Source organism: Micromys minutus (genome assembly GCF_963924665.1).
Source record: "Micromys minutus genome assembly, chromosome: 16".
NCBI classification, from domain to species: Eukaryota; Metazoa; Chordata; class Mammalia; order Rodentia; family Muridae; genus Micromys; species Micromys minutus.
In genome coordinates, this window is record NC_137985.1 from 23,984,449 (window position 1) to 24,001,431 (window position 16,983).

The 16,983-nt window shown below is 41.4% G+C and overlaps 1 protein-coding gene across 3 annotated transcripts in view; it reads left to right on the top strand.

Moving 5' to 3' along the window:
- The window catches only part of OPCML (opioid binding protein/cell adhesion molecule like), a gene marked incomplete at both ends in the record, with an annotated part of 1,083,292 nt that overhangs the window by 1,052,259 nt on the left and 14,050 nt on the right, over nt 1–16,983 (top strand). For 2 of the 3 annotated variants that reach the window (XM_080929744.1, XM_080929743.1), the window contains 3 exons: nt 12,138–12,272; nt 12,865–12,985; nt 13,476–13,627. In XM_080929744.1, the coding sequence (XP_080785870.1) occupies nt 12,138–12,272; nt 12,865–12,985; nt 13,476–13,627 (408 nt within the window). Of the gene's footprint in view, nt 1–12,137; nt 12,273–12,864; nt 12,986–13,475; nt 13,628–14,516; nt 14,544–16,983 lie in introns of all 3 variants that reach the window. The other variant, XM_080929745.1, reaches the window with a different exon arrangement.

Sequence of the window (16,983 nt, forward strand, 5' to 3'; positions counted from 1 at the left end):
CATAATCCACCCCCTCCCCACCCTAGCCCCAGACACATGTCAATGGCTACTAAGCATATGTATTATTTTTGAAACTAGGTAATGGCTATCGAAAATAAAACCTAATGACATTTTAAATGATTCCAGCTAACCCCCTTTCATTTGTCTATATGAAAACAGAAGATTGAGCACAGCTAAGATATCCAAGGAAGAAAGAGGTGTTCTTGAGTCTATTTTCTAAACAATATGATGTGTGTGGGAAGCTTGGCTCTACATTCTCTATGCTGTGTTGAATGTTTCTCCATTGTGGTGTTTCTGTAGCACATATGCTTCTGTTTGAACATATGTGCATAGTATATATGCAATAGACACCACAATGTTTACATTAACTCCATTTCTTGTCATTAGAGTGAAATATTCTACAATTGAAATAAAAGGTTTGAAGTTGGGCAAAAAAAATAAATAAATAAATAAGTCAAAGGTCATAGTAAAAAGGTAGCTAAGCTAACCTCTCATGACCCAAACTCTTTAGAAGCTTGGTCTGTGAGAAGCCTCAAATTCTAAGTATCACTTTTCTATGTATCATGCTCTAGACCTGCATATCAAGGTACCAAGCACTAGTACTTCCTCTGTGTGGTTTCGAAGCAATACTCCTTTTCATGTCTCCATTATTATGGTCCAAGATCTAGAATTCTGGGATTTCTATTCAGACCCGCCCTTCTCTTATTCTTTATGTTTTGACATGCTATTGTCTTTTAGAAAAGAGAAGTATCTCAGAGAGAAGTTAAAAAACATCAAGTTGAGCATCTGACTTATGAAAAGTATTTGGAGACTGTAAAATTCCACATCCCTTCTAAGTAAGGCATGCCATTTCTGATACAGGTCCCCAGGAGAATGGCCACAAAATACATAAAACAAAAACAAAAACAAAATGAACAAAAAACACCAGCACAGGCAGGTGGATGATCATCCAGGCCTGGGTCAAAGCTTCCAGCCTGGCTTGCCTGAGACTTCTGTCACATTAGAAAGAGCTCAACAGCTCCATTTTCTAGAAATGAAATCAGTTCAAGATTCTAAAACAGTGGCATGATTCACACACCCATATCTCACTGTCACAAACTCAGTCCCCAGAAATCCTGGGTGCAGTTCCAGGATCAGGTAACACATTCCCTGAAGCCCTGCCCACTAGACATAAAGAACTATCATGAGCAAAATGCCAAAAGAACAATGGGCAAGGGACCATGTTCAGACATGAAGCATCTGAACATGTCATTTGGCAAAAACTAAAAACTGAATGAAGTGAAGGGGTATCTGAAATCCAGGATAGGGCATAGCCATGGGAGAACTAGAACCATACCCCTTTGTCTTACTTCAGACCCTCAGAATCTGGTTTTTACCAAGTATAGCTGTTGGTCAATGCTGATAGTAGATGGTACTGGCAAGTTTTCCAGGATGGTACCCAGCATTATTTTTCCAATCTTAAGGATTCCTTGCCTTCTCTCAATACCAGCAGTCTGCTAAGAAGAGCTAGCAAAGAGAACCACAGACTGTGAAGGGATATTTTTAGTGAAGACAAAGAAGGGCAGAAAGCAGAGAAGGCTCATTTTCCAACATCAGGAATGTACCCTCAGACCCATGTAAATGGGCCTCAAATCACATAAGTGGATGATTAGTTGTACCTATAAAACATTATTCATATTACCCATGGAGGAGAGAGATAGAACAGCTACTTGTCAAAATCTATGTGAATAGGAGTCTTAGAAAGGAAAGAATTAATTTTCCCCATTAACACAGGACATTACCTTCAGACACACACACAGTCCTTCGTAATTGTCAAAATCTCTTTCCCCCCTTCCCCCAATCATCAGGCAGCTAAAACAGTGACAGAGAAATCCACCTTGCCCTTGCAGAACTGACACTATTTTGGGGACTGCATTGTCATGACACTCTATACAATGAAGCACCATAGGTCAATTCTACAGTGTACCTGTCAGACAGTGGGCACCTTGTCCCTCTTGCTGTGTGGGACAACCAAGTCCTTTTCTGGAACTCCACCCATCAACACTATCATCAGAGTTCTAGAACTCAAGGAGTTACATAGGATTCTGGTCAAGGACCATATTGCTTGGTTAGAAGAGGCTGTGAAACATTGAAACTGATAGTGAACTTGTAGATTATCCCATGACATTTTTATATTTGATAAAATAATCTCAGCTTTGCTTTATAAAATATACTTACTCACAACCACATAGCATATCAGAAATAAAACTGAGTCTGACTCAGGCCTTTTAATGTCAGCTTTAGTTTTTGCTCCCGTAGTTCTACCTACCAACATGGGGTCAAAGAAGTTCATGTGGACAGAATGGTGCAAAGGTGACCACACCAAGAGAAGGCAGATGCCTTTGGGTAGAGGTCAGCTTAATCACAGCTCAAGTCTGATGCAAGAACTAGGTTATCACATTAAACAGCCCAAAGATCAGGTGAGGTTAGGCCTTTAGAAGACAGTTTGTATGAAGCCCATCCTGCCTCAGGAGCAGACTGCGGATTGAATGCATGCATAGCTCTTCCCTTTCCTCTCTGCTGGTGCAAGCACCGAGTGTGTGAACAGCCCTATCTCCTCGAGATGCTTCAGAGCCCCGACCTTTCTGCTCTGCCAAGTGTGCAGAATGTTCCTGGCTGTTGCTTGCATGTCAATTGGGCTGGGCTAGTAGATGCTCTGCCTGGTAGTTAATACAAGTATTTTAAAAATATGAATGAACATTGTTCATTTATATCACTGTAACATGGCCGTGCTGTTGGGAACTAAGAATCAAAAGCAAGAAAGGAAAGATGAGGTGGGAGGAGTCAGTACCCAGGTGCAGGCCTCACCTGATGAAATGGGGCATTGTTGTTCCTCAAAAAAATATTTTCCCCACAGCTTGGAAAGGCCCCAGAGCAGCTTCCTTTAATGCTGGACCCCATCTAAACTACTTCAGAAAGGTGCTGCTCTGATGTCTCTAGTCTGCCTTATCTTCTAGGATCCTTTAGATTCTAGCTGGTTTTCCACCATGCACCTTCTCTGTCTGGTATAGCCTCCAGATGTCCATTTATCTCACCAGAAACGTGTAGAGCTGATGGATGCTGAACTTCCAGAAAGCAGTTGCACACAGGGTCTGTCTTGATGACACGTGCATCTGAGGGCCCATAGCTCATTCAGGCAAAGCTACTGCCTCTAACTGCACTGAAAACGGAGGGCTCAGCCAGCTTCAGTTACAGCTAAGGCAGATATACCCAAGGTCTGATGATAGACGTTTCCTAGGAAAACAGTCTACAAAAATGACAAAGAAAAGGTGGGTTGTTACACAGATAAACAATGGAGAAGTGTTCTATGTAGCTCACATTTGGGGGATTTAGGTGACGCCATTGCTGGGTGAACTTCATAGAGCATATGTACCAGACTCAGATTTGGAGTGCCATTGAGGCACACAGTAAATTAAGTTGTAAGAGCCCAATGCTGGTGGATAGAGCTAGCTACTGATAGCAAAAGTTTTGGAAATAGGACAGATGTGCTCTAAATTAACAATAGGAGCTTAATATGGTATCTTACAAAATGGCGACCATTATCTACTGTCATTGTAAATTATTATGTACAGTATGTAATTTTATGTAGTATTCTTTCATCTTATTGGCAATGTAATATAAATAAAATGTCATTCACATCAAACTCATGAAAAATGCCTTGTCACTAGGACAATGGACATCATTCTATTGCAGTCATTTGGGATTATCATCATAAAGATGGGCCCTTTTGGCACAAAGGTCATGTGCAGTAAGATTAAGCTAACTTATGAGGAGAAAGAGTTGGAACACATAGAACTAAGGAAAAAAACCAAGGAGCATAGCACCCACATATTTCTCTGCTATTTGAAATCATTGACATTATCTTGTACTATCTGACCTCTACTGATTTTGACTCTGAGCTCTGTTGTGGGTCAAGAGGCCACTTCAACTAAGTGAGTACCCTCAACAATTCTGCTCTCCTATAGATATGGACCTCAATGTATTTCAGAGCATTCTGTTCTTCTATGATGCTGTTTTCTGGAAGAAACTGGACCTGGGTGAGACACGGGGCCTCCTTAGACTAGGGAAAGATCACATCTAGCCTTCTTAATTTATGTGCAGAGAAAAATACAGTCCCTCTTCAATGCCCTGTGGTTTTTTGTTTGTTTGTTTTGATTGGTTTTTGTTTTTCTTTAAATTTCCCCGTTGCTTGATGTTTTTCTTACTGTTCAGAATTACCTGCACTTTCTATGTGTTCATAATAACTATTGGTTCAGAGTGTAATTAGTAGTAATAAGAAGAAGAATGCCTATAAAATAAATAGCAGCTTTCAAATATTCTTAATCATTTTGTCAATAACTTAGCTGTTTAAGCTCTGCAATTTTAAAGTGCTTATATTTTTTTTCTTACATCTGTATACTGCTTAAGTCTAAAGTGTTTTTTTGTGGGGTTTATACTAGACTAATTGTTAACATTCAAATGCTATATACTTTTATTTTTTAGGCAGGGTCTGTCTGTATTACCCAGGCTGGGCTTGAACACTATGTAGATCATGCTAGTCTCAAACTTGTACCTAGAATCCTTCTTTCTGCCTCATCCTCCAAAGTGCTGGTGTGTCACCATGCACAACTCAATAGCTGAATTTTTATTAACCCAAGCATACTACTAGGTATAGTAGATGGGTCCCTCTCCCTCTTCCTCACTGTTTCCTACTCCCTCTCTATCTCCCACTCCCCCTCTCTCTCACTCTCTCTGTTCTTTTCTTGGCACATGTCCCACACATCCATTTAAAGGAATGTACCACATCCTCCCAGACACACAGTCTGTGTCACTCATTAGGATGACAATCAATAGGACAATGGCATCATCTATGTTCTAAAACACTGTACCCTAAATACATAATTTACAGACAACTTGCTTGGTCTCTCTAATGCTGTCTGTGTGTATGTTTTCAGGGCTGAGCAATTTGGTATTGACTAACAATAGGTGCACTCTCCCTGGACCTGTGCTCAGCATTCCTAATTACCTGTAGTTCCTTATGAAGGGTCAAGGCCTGCTAGACTTTATTCTGTCAATTTCTGCATGTCTGCCGTTTCTGTCTTTGTTCAACTCGGGTTAATGCATGTTTTCTTATATACATGTATGTAAAAATAATTAATGAAAAGGGGTCATGAATTTGCAAAAGAGCAGGGTGGAGTATATGGAAACATTTAGAAAAAATAGGGAAGAGGGAAATGACAAAAATATATTAAAATTTCAATATATAAATAATTTTTAAAAGTGTTGTATCATAATTCTTCCTACGTATGATGATCCCAACTTAGAAAAGAGACCACAACCCATCTCAGTTAATAGGCATCTTCACTGTGCTTTGGAGAGAGAGGCTCCTCTCTCTGCTGGGATATCTGGAGCACTCCACCCACTGGAAACTGACAGAGAGCAATAGACACTTTCAGCACCACCCTGATTGTCAGTGCCTTGTACTGCAGCAAGGTCTCTTTCAGCCATGCCTGCCATAAAACTTCTGGTGGCAACTTCATGACGTTGTGTTTTAGACACCAACAGTGGACAAATCTGGATGCACTGAGATATACACAGCCTCTTGTGTTTCAAGGCCCTGAGTGACATCTCAGATAAGGAATGTGCATGAACAAGACAAGGACTTGGAAAGCCACAGCACTGAGTCTCATCGGGGACCATAGATTCTCATCACTTCTTACTCTTTAAAGTACCCTGAGAACTCTGAAAAGGATCTAATGCCTGGGAACCACCCCCAAACACAGCCTGCATGTGCAGGCACAAGAGGCCACCTTCAAATTGCTTCTTGAGGAAGGCTGAAAAAGACAGGAACAAACCTTAAACTCTAGGAATTTCCTCTTGGGTGTGACATGAGTCCCTGAATACCCCTTTTCTTATTCCAAATGCCATATAGAATCTTTGCTTCCTTTCAGAACATTTATTCTGGATGAGCTACTTGACTCATTTTCTTTTTCTGTGGTCCTCAGTTTCTCCAAGCAGAACAGGGAAATGGGGTTTCAGAGACCTACTAACTAACAGTTACATCATCCTAATTGACATGCTTCTTTCCCCACTGGAGCTCAGGTACCTTTCACAGGAGCTCACTGACCTTGCCATCATCCAGCTTGCTGTCAATCACAGGGAAGGCAGACAGCACCCCATTCTGGACAGTGCAGGTTCTGGTAGCTACAACCTGAGCAAAGTTCTCTGGGCCCAAGACAAAGCACTTTTTTTTTTTTTGTCAGTGCCAACAAGTGAGTCGTTGACCCAGGGGCCCAGTCTACCAACCAGAATTACTTTAGCACAATTCAATTGCTTGTATTAATTGAGAGAGAAGGAAAGAGTGGGTTTATCACAGTCTTCATTAACTCCAGTGCAGTGAAGGGAACAGTGTATCTGGGAGCCTGGAGCAGGCAACATAGCTGCAGTCCACACTCCTCCTCTAATTAAGAAGCCTAGACTTGCCTATTACCAGTAGTCTTCTAAGGGAAGAGGATGGATGGGCAAATACTAGTGGTGTGTAGGGAGTGAGCAAATGAGAGACAGATCATATAGGCTCCACCCCCAGATTTGTAGCCATCAGGGACAACCAGAACACACGTGTTGCATGTTCAGTACACAGCAGATACAAGGGCTAGTCAAAATGTGGAGAGTGCCACTCCCACTTGGGTGTAGACGATTTAGACAGTAGACAGCAACTACATTGAAGGAAGAACAGTTCAAACCTCATTTTATCTGAGATGGTCCACCATTTCTAATGCTATGGCCTGAACTCAGTCCGAACTCACTCCTATTACTAATGTTTCTGAAGTGCAGAAGAAGAAAGCTGTTGGGACTAGATAGGTTGCTCAGAGGTTAAGAGCAATGGCTGTTCTTGCAGAAGACGCGTGTTCCATTTCTAGCACCCTACCTAAAACTCCAGGTCTAGGGGACACACTCTTCTGGCCCCAGAGGGCATCCGAGTGAGGCACAGATATGCATGCAGCCAAAACACTCCAAAACACATAAAATAAACATAAGCAAACTTTTAAAAATATTCTTTATAAAGAAGGTAGTTCTTGAGTTAGGAGGTATGTGGCTGAGACTGGTTCTGGGAGAAAGAGATGCTCTTTGTACTGTCAAATTCAAAGAAGCCAACATTTCTCTTTCATTCACCCTTTGTTTCTCTCTTGATATGTTGGTGATAAAGGTACCTGTTCATTGCAGAGACATTGATTTAGGTAAGGTGATATACATCTGTGGTGTAGGGATAAGGATTATTACCCTTGTGTGCTCACTTCTCTCTTGACTCACCCTTGTCGGTACTGGGTCCATGTGAGTCTAGACTTTTGGTCACTCTATTGCTCAGGCTGAGTTTTATGTGACTGCTTATGTACCAAGTCATGTCTACCTACTATGCTGTCTGAGCTATCTTTAGCACACAAAGAGACTGTCAAGAACCCAGGTCAGCCTTGGATTCCTGTCCAACCTAAAAGATGAAAAGCTATGTTCTAATTGATCATTTTCTCATCTGTGTGTGTGTGTGTGTGTGTGTGTGTGTGTGTGTATGAGAGAGAGAGAGTGAGAGAGAAAGGGAGGGAGGGAGGGAGGGAGGGAAGGAGGGAGGGAGAAGAGGGAAGAGGGAATAAGGAAGAGGGAGAGGGAGAGGGGGAGAGAAAGGTTTTATTGAGACAAATCCTGCAGGGTAGGAAGATGGAATTACAGAATTTATGTACACTGTGCTACAGGACCTTCTGGCAGTCTCTGCCATACTGCATTTACCTCATAGTAGTAAGCTGAAGGATGTGTTCTTCTTGAGATCTTACTGTGTTCTAGAAGTCACACTGCAGGATTACCAACCAGGAGGCATGTCAGCCAGTTCATGCTAACTTATGAACATGGTACATACTCTACGTGTAAAGGAGCAAAGCATCTGTTCTTTGGTAGCTCTACTTGCTGGCTAGCTTCAGTGAAAAAGTGATTTCTGAAAGAGATTAGAGAGACTGCAAGGTGATGGGTCAGAAGTCTGCACATGACCAACTTGTGTCTGAGCCTAACCATCCAAACTCGGTACACCTCGGCATCATCAAGAGAAGCCCCTCTTTCTGGGCCTCATGGAAACTCCATATGTGAGCACAAAGGATTTCTGTGGAGTTCACTGTGTCCCCTCCTCCACTGGTTTCTGTCTTGCCTCTTATTTCCTTCTGTATCTTCTTCCTAAGAGCACCCTATCCCATTTTTCCATTCCCACTGTGCCCCCAGATACTCCAGATCCTGCCACTTGCTTCTCTGAAGCTCTTACCCCCCCCCCCGGGGATTTTTTTGAGTGTCATCTCCTGACAGGTCATGTGGCAAAGCTGTGACAGGTGTTAGTGTTTAACTTCACAGAGCATTTCTGTAGATAGACCTGCCACAGCAAATAGCAAGTCTGGAAGGATGGCAGGCATGGGGATCACCTGAGGTGACTTAATCGTTTCCATAGATGAGCTGGGCTGGACTTGCCTCAAGAAAAATGATGGTGGCTTTGACGATCTGAATAGTCAAGACAGAGAGAGAGGAAAGGACACCTTCTAAAACTGTCCCCAGGGGTTTTCAAAAAGAAAAGATAACATTCTGCCTAGAACAATAATCTTCCAAACATGGAAGGCTGAAGTCTTTGACCTCTATTTCTTCCAACTGTGCCCTAAGGAGTCTCCTGGAGAAACAGAAAGGAAGACAAATAGCAAGCTGGAGCTCGGGATAGAAGGGAGCAGAAGCAGGTCAGAGGGCCTCTGGGTGTCTCCTCCAACTTGCTGTCTGATCTATTCATCCCCTACTACTTACATTACTCCCAGCTGTGAGATAGCTTCCTGTTCTCCTCTACCTTCTGTGAGAGATCTGGAAATAGCAAGGAACTGAAGTATCAAGCTAAAGATGGAGCAAACTACAATCTGCTTGAAATTTGGGACTCATGAAGATATTCTTGTTCCCTATATTGTCTGCCCCCCCTTCCACCATAAACAAACACAAAGTGTCCACCATAACTAACTCCCGGGTCATGATAGGCTGCATTTAAATGAGGGCTGGTGATTGTAGGGACAGTAAGCTGTCCAAGCATCCTCCTCACTCAGTTCCTGTCTACATCTTCATTCTGAAGACAGAGGTGAGCCTGAGTGAGAGAGCTGGACTCTCTTTGCTCTGTGATCTTATTATATGAGAACTTGCACCTGTGGCCATAGAACCATGAGGCTTGGCCACTCAAGCACAAGCGCATATTGTGGTCAGGAGAGATGTCCTCTCACACCCTATATTAAGGACCAAATTCGTAGCTACTTAATTTCAATCTAGCTAGTACAATGAATTGTATTACCACCTTTGAAATACCCCTATCCTTCCAAAGCAATAACCTCCATCTTTAGAAACATGGGGTAACCAAAGGAGTAGGGCAGATTCATAATACTTCAGGGTCCTTGATTGAGATGAAGCATCACACATAAAGAAAATTTGGAGGACTATTCTAGACTACTGTTTAAAGTCATTTGTCAGAGAAAATATTACAGTCAGGTAGCCCTTATTAGAAGAAATCCCTTCCAATGTTTCTTCACTGTCCTGTAGATCACAGAAGTCTTGCAGGTCCTAGCTCTGTCTCCCTGGCTATCCTCATCTTAGCATCTGTCAATCTTCTCTCTGTCTCATCTTGTGCTTCCCCCAAACTCTGCATCCTGCCTTTTTTTTTTTTTCTCGAAGCACAGAGTCCGAAGTTTACAGTCATTGCTGGAAAGGGCTGTTTCACATCTCTATGACAGATACTTAAGATGACCATCACTTAATGAGAAAAGGGTTCTCTGAGCCTCAAGGGCTGAAGGTTCATGATTGGTTGTTTCACTCTGATCCTGTGACATGGCTGCACAACCTAGTGAAAACATAATCTGGACAAAACCCCTTGTTTTGTACCATCCATTTCAGAACCAGGAGAGGAAGGGATTGGCAGCAGGGAACCATGGTCTCCTATTTCCTCAAAGTTCCCACCTTATCCTTCTAAAATATCCCATTAGTTCCCACATCTTAAAAATGCTACCTCCCAATGGCATTAGGATTTTTTGACTAGGTTTCTCACATTTGAGCTTTTAGGCAACATTTAAGATCCAAACTACAGCTTAGACATAGTCAGTCATGAATGTGTGATTATCTGGGGCTGCATCAGCACTGGAGACTAGCAGTTACTTCCATTGCTGGGAGGCCATCTCAGGCCATCGTTTGCAAGGTGGTCTCAGAGCATCATTACACTGACACTTGGGAACTTGTAAGAAGTTCAGAATCTTGCAGACCACTCCAAATGACTGAGAGCCTATGATTTTTTTAAGTCCCCAAGGAATTTATATGCAAATTAAATTCTAAGAAGCACTTCTTCTTTAGTACAAACTTAAAATCTGTTTTCTCACTTAATGAGGTAGTATTATCATAACAACCCCATTTTATATGAATTGCACCTTCTCTTTCTCTCTCTCTATATATCCCATGAAGACAGCATTGTAGATAGTGAAAATAAACCGTCTATTTCAGAGAGCTTTTAGGTATTCCTCCTAGTCTACCTTGCCTACAGGGAGGTACGCACCTTCCTGTGAAGCCATGCTTCATTCTGCAGGTCAGTAATCCTCACAAACTCTGGAGCCTGACCAGAGCTTTTCCTTAGTATCTGCCCAGTAGCTAACCTGAGCTGAGCCTTTCTTACTTTATGCACAGAAGAAAACATTGGTCCTGCTTGAGGCTCCTTCCAGGACCATTGTAGAGAGCTCATCTGTTTTCTTAAAATACTGTTAATTATATGGTAGCAAGTATTCAGTATTACATTCCTTGAGAGAAGAATGGAGTCCTACCAAAGATAGCCAAGCTTCCTATCTGCCATATTTATTTGCTGCCAAAATACCAACAAGTGAAAGTAGACACAGAAGGTTCATTTGGGTATGTTTGATTTCATTTTTTGTTTTATTCTTTAAAACTCTGCCATGAGTCAGGCAACTGAGTTTCAACAGGGGAAATACGATTCATCTCTGTTAAACTTTCAAATCAAGTCTCAGAAGCACAGAAGACCTGGCCTCAGTTCTGTGAAAAAGGACGAGGATTTGTCCTCATGGCTGTCATAGTGTTTGAGTTTTCAGAGGAACCGGGTATTTCTACAGAACACAAAAGAAAGAGGTTTTTCCCCCTTTGCAATGAACCAAGGGATAGGATGAGGTAAAAGTCCAGACTGCATTAACAGTGCAATAGGAAATGAAAGTGAAGCAATTTGTTTCAATCTTCAAGTGTTCTGAATAAAAAAGTGCTAACTTTGTGAGTGTATAAGATTGAGTGCTTCTGAACAACCCACAAAACCAGGTGTGAAATATTTGAGGTGTTCCAGTTTCTATAGGTTCATAGGTGCATTGCTCTATGGACTTATGTCTATTTTGACAAGTTTTCAAGTATTGCCTACATCTACACAAAATAACTCATTCATCAATTTCTGAGTCTGCTCCACTAGAGCTTAAATTTTTAAATTTTAATGTGACAACTAAAATTGTATTTATTTATCATGTACAGCAGTATATATACATTGTGGAATGGCTCAATCGAGCTGGTTATTTATTATCTGTCTCAGGTTGAAAGTGAACTAGCAACTTTGAATTTATTTGTATTAAAATATAAAATATATTAAGCCAATTTATACTACCAGAAGTTAGTTAGCTTGTATTTTATATACAAAGGCGTTTCTATATATAAAATAGTGTTTCTAAAAACATAGTTACTTGCAGTGTTTTATTATACTATTTATCATGACAGATTTGTTAAAACTGTCAACCTTTATGAATGTACTGGGGTATTTATAATGCATTTTCTTAATTAACTCATAGTAATCATTGAAGAAAAATATTGATGGTCCATTATTATCAAATGCCCTCAGTAAAAGCAATTTACCTGGAAGTTCGCTTAACCAAGACTCCATCAAAGAATGTCTTAGTTTGTACCACCTTATCTCTTTGTTGGGTGTTCAGCCCTATTCTATGACCATGCCTCTTCAGCTTACACTCTCGGATTAGGTAATGGTTCGGTTTCTAAGCTAACAATTCTGTGTTGTTTTCTGCCCACCTCTCTCTTCCCTGAAGGCCAAGGCTTTGTGAGTGAAGACGAATACCTGGAAATCTCAGACATCAAACGGGACCAGTCTGGGGACTATGAATGCAGCGCCTTGAATGATGTCGCTGCACCTGATGTTCGGAAAGTAAAAATCACCGTAAACTGTGAGTCCATTGGCTGACAGCAAATTCCAGGGGGGAAGGAGGCAAGGATTCAACCAACCTGCTAGAAGTGACCACCCTGTCCTCAAGTTCCCACACCGAAGTACTGCCAACAGGAAGTGCACTTTTGTTGTTCTGCTTGTAGCCTGGGTTATCATTTACAGCTGGAGTCTTACTGCTACTCTCAGAGCTCTCAGCATGTAGGGACTGTGACTAACTTAGTTAGAATGGATGTGAAGGCCTGAGAGGCAAATGTGGTATCTCCCCCATTTAAATGTAACATTTTCCTAAAATAAATGGTTGTTTTAAAGAGGAGGGGTGTCACAAGTAAATAGATATGTGTCTTATTTTCTGGAATCACTTTTTTCTTCTCTTCTCTTTTCTCTTCTCTTCTCTTCTCTTCTCTTCTCTTCTCTTCTCTCCTCTCCTCTCTTCTTCTCTCCTCTCCTCTCCTTCTGTTTCTCTCTGTCTCTCTTTGTCTCTCTCTGTCTCTCTTTGTCTGTCTCTGTCTCTCTCTCTCTCTCTCTCTCTCTCTCTCTCTCTCTCTCTCTCTCTCTCTCTCTCTCTCCTGACTTGCTTGCTTTTGTTTCTGCAGACCCCCCCTATATCTCAAAAGCCAAGAACACTGGCGTTTCAGTTGGTCAGAAGGGAATCTTGAGCTGTGAAGCCTCTGCTGTCCCCATGGCTGAATTCCAGTGGTTCAAGGAAGATACCAGGTACCCTGAAGTAACTAGGGCAACTCTGATGCAGAGCTGATTAACCATGCATTCACCAGAAGGAGGGTAACAAACTCCAGAGGCAAAATGAGCAATATAAAGACATGTTATTACCTCCTTAATGAGTTATAACTAAAACTTAGTTACTTAGGTCTCCTTTTAGAATCAGAAGTGAGAAGAAGAAAATGGAGGTAGCTGGGAACTCAACAAAATGGATTGACCTTGTTTTAGAACCTTGGATTGGTTATAGACATGGCAACCTCTAGGGAGTTGTCCTTTGAGTATGGCAGTATTTAGTTATTTATTTATTTTACCTCCTGATAGCGGATATGGCACTTATGGCTTGTGTTGATGGGCTGGGCTAGTCAGAAGAAAGTGCATTTGAGCAGGACCTCATTGTAGTAATTCTCAGACCTATCTGCATCCTTGTAGTCCCTGCCGCTTCCCTTGGCTGGTGGGTCCAGACCAATAGTGCTTTCTCTTACTGCAGGTTAGCCACTGGCCTGGATGGGGTGAGGATTGAGAACAAAGGCCGTATATCTACTCTGACTTTCTTCAATGTCTCAGAGAAGGATTATGGGAACTATACCTGTGTGGCCACAAACAAGCTTGGGAACACCAATGCCAGCATCACTCTGTATGGTGAGTGCAGAAAGCCTGGATCTGGAGGGCTTTGCCAAGTAAGGGAGGACCAGGAGCTTGGGAGGGTGGCAGGCAGAATCTGCTTGGCCTGTTTCCATCCATATTGTTCAGCCTACCATCCTTAGCTAAAATATATTTCTCTCTGCCATTCCCCTGGCATGCCATGCAGTCATGTTTCCAAGGTAATTTATTTTGATCAGGTTTGCCTTATTTCAAAAAGGGCAAACCAAATTCTGAATCAACTGTGATTGTGATTTCTGTATGGGACAGAGAACCATGGGATGGTTCAACCGTATTGCCGTCTGAAGACAAATGAGAAGACAGAAATGTGTGGGAATAGAGGAGAAACAAGTGTAATAAGAATCCATACTTCCTGGGATCACAGCTCTAGTTTTCAGCCCAGCATGTCTTGTCATCCTGATTCTCATGTAGACCACCAGGCCATGTTCTCATACGGGGATAAATGGGGAATAGAAGGCTGAGTCCTCATCAGGAGACCCTTCTATTCCCTGTAAAAAGCCAGGTCTGTTTCTCTCCATGGATGGAGAAACCTGGGAAATCATGAATGGCTACTATGGAAACCCTTCTCATTCATTGCTCCATCTTCCCATATTGCTTTGTCTGTCCTCCCATGCAACATTTCTTTTCATAGGTTATCCCCAGCTTATGGTACTATTTCATACATGTGTATATGTCTGTATTTGCTGAGGTACGATGAGAGGGAAGCATCCGATGAACAGGATGAAGAAAGACTCATTTTACCATGTGTACCTCAGATGTAACAAGCTTGACATGTACTGAACTTTGTCCACCAACCATCTGAAATGTGTGATCTATGTCTTTTGTTTTCTCTCTGCATTGTGTGTGCATTGTGCTGTGTGTGTCTTAGAAATAAGCCCCCCATCAGCAGTGGCAGGTGGGTACAGCATGTTCTTTCCTTCCCCTGCCTGCCTGAATGCCTATGCTCTTGTATTTTTAAGCCTACTTCAAAGACAGGCTTGCCTGCTGCCTTCCCTAATAGGTTCTCTATAGTAGATTTCAAAGGGGTGTGGCTTGACCATTTAGATAATAATCATGTAGAACATAATGGCTTTTACACACACTTAGGGTATTTGATTAGGAATCTTAGAGAAAGAGAATTCACTCTGCCACCCCATAATAAACATATCGTGGGTCATTGCTTACAAGGAGGAGACCCAGCCTAGAAACCAAGTAAATTATTACATGAATTTTTAGAGACAAGTTCCCCTCCTTTGAATGTTTTGTTTGGTTTCCTTTTACCAAGACTAAGAAGGATGCTGACTTAGTCCTAAAATTTTTATTTTTAAATGGAATTTCTTAGGGTTATTTGTCACGATGGTAATATGTTATTTACTAAATATTTCTGATTTTATGGCATCATCTCAGAGCTCATTGGGTCAAGTTGTTATCTCCATTTTATAGATTAATAAGAGCACCAAGGAGTATGGGTAATGCCAAAATATACACAAGGAAAGGATAAGTGTTAGATGAAGCCCAGACTCAGGCATGTTATCATGCACTCAGGGAATAATCGAAATAATCAAAGATATACCTTCATTTACACACTTAAACATTTGGACAACACTATGCTGGGTACTTAGTCCTGCATCCAATGGTCAGAGCCTCGCCACTCTGCTTGTCTAAGATATATAGATTTCACTTTTATGGAAAACAGTAACATTTGTATTTTCTACTGTCAATTTATACAGACATAGATTCATGGCTATCAAAGACATATTCTGCCAAATCTTCACGGTCATAAATGCTTGTGCCTTAGTCATGACACCACTAAATTCAAAAGAGTGAAAATATAGTGTTGTTCAGACTATGACTCTTATTCATTCCTTTGGTTAAGAATGTTATAGAAGTTGAGAGAATATGGCCACTAGAAGGGCCTAGAAATGCTAACCAGATGACTTGAGTACTTGAGTTCTTGTCCCTTTTCACGAGTTATGTCATTCAGAAATAGCACTTGAGTCCTCACAAAGCCTTTCTTCTGAGCTCCAATTGAAATTTTAAAAATAGAGAGATAAAGCATAAAGAAGAGAGGAGGAAAAAAGGCCAGCTAGCTGACTCATGTGTCTCTTAGAAGAACAGGAGTGATGTTAGCTAGGGGATCCACCTCTTTAACCTGATTTAACCTAAGTACATTCCTAAATATTCCATATTCAGGTATAGTCATGTTGATGGTTAGACAACATAAAAAATCTTGAAGGACAAAATTCAGTTCATAGTGTAGACATAGATTCACATCTAAATCCATCCACATGTCAGTCAAAGTCCTTCCTTGATCTTTCTTTTCCTCAACTAGGCTGTTGGGGTTTTCATGTTTGCCTCAAAATGCTGATAAGAGGATTAAATAAGGGAACATATCAATGGGTGTAAATGCATGATTTTGAGAACATCCAAAGACTCAAATTACTAAGTGGACATTGGAATGGTCATGAAATACCAGCAGGGCAAAGTTCCTCAAAAAGCTGAAACTACTGAGCCTTTCTTATATATTCGGATTCTCTGATTCTTTCCAGTCTTCCAACAGTGACAATTAATTGACCTCTTTCTTTTCATGGACCTGCCAGAATTATTGACCAGCAGAACATCTGCTTTTATTTCCTTCCAAGTCTCTTCTTTGAGACTTTAACTCTAGAACTCTTGAAACCTGTGAGCCACCTTTACTTAAGTCTTGCTTTACTTAATTGGAGTCTACCTCCAGCATCCATTCTTGAAAGGAGGCTTCCCTAGATTCTATACAGATCAGCACAAACACACCCAACCTCACGTGTTATATCTTGATTTGCCCATTGAATTTACACAGTGTTTAAAGGCTAGTGTTCATTCAACATGTCTGCAATACATAGCTGCCTAAAGCAGGTGCAAGGACTGTTCTGCGGGATGATCACACAGTTGTGATACAACAACTAGAGTCTCTGCTTCTGTAGCCTTTACATTCAAAATGTGAAACTTTACTTTTTAAATTATTTTATTGGCTATTCTCTGTATTTACATTTCAAATGTTATCTCTCAACCCCCTCTACTTGCTTCCATAAAGGTGCTCCCTCTCCCAATCATCCTCTACACCTTAGTGCCTTGGCATTCCCCTACACTGGGAAAACTCACTTTCACTGGACCAAAGAAAGGTCTCTTCTCCCATTGATGCCAGACAATGCTATCCTCTGTTACATGTGCAACAGGAGCCATGGGTCTCTCCATGTGTGCTCAATGGTTGGTGTTTTAGTCCATGGGAGTTCTGGAGGGTTTGGTTTGTTGATAATGTTGTTCTTCCAATATGGTTGAAAATCTTTTTAGCTCCTTCAGTCCTTTCTCTAGCTCTTTCA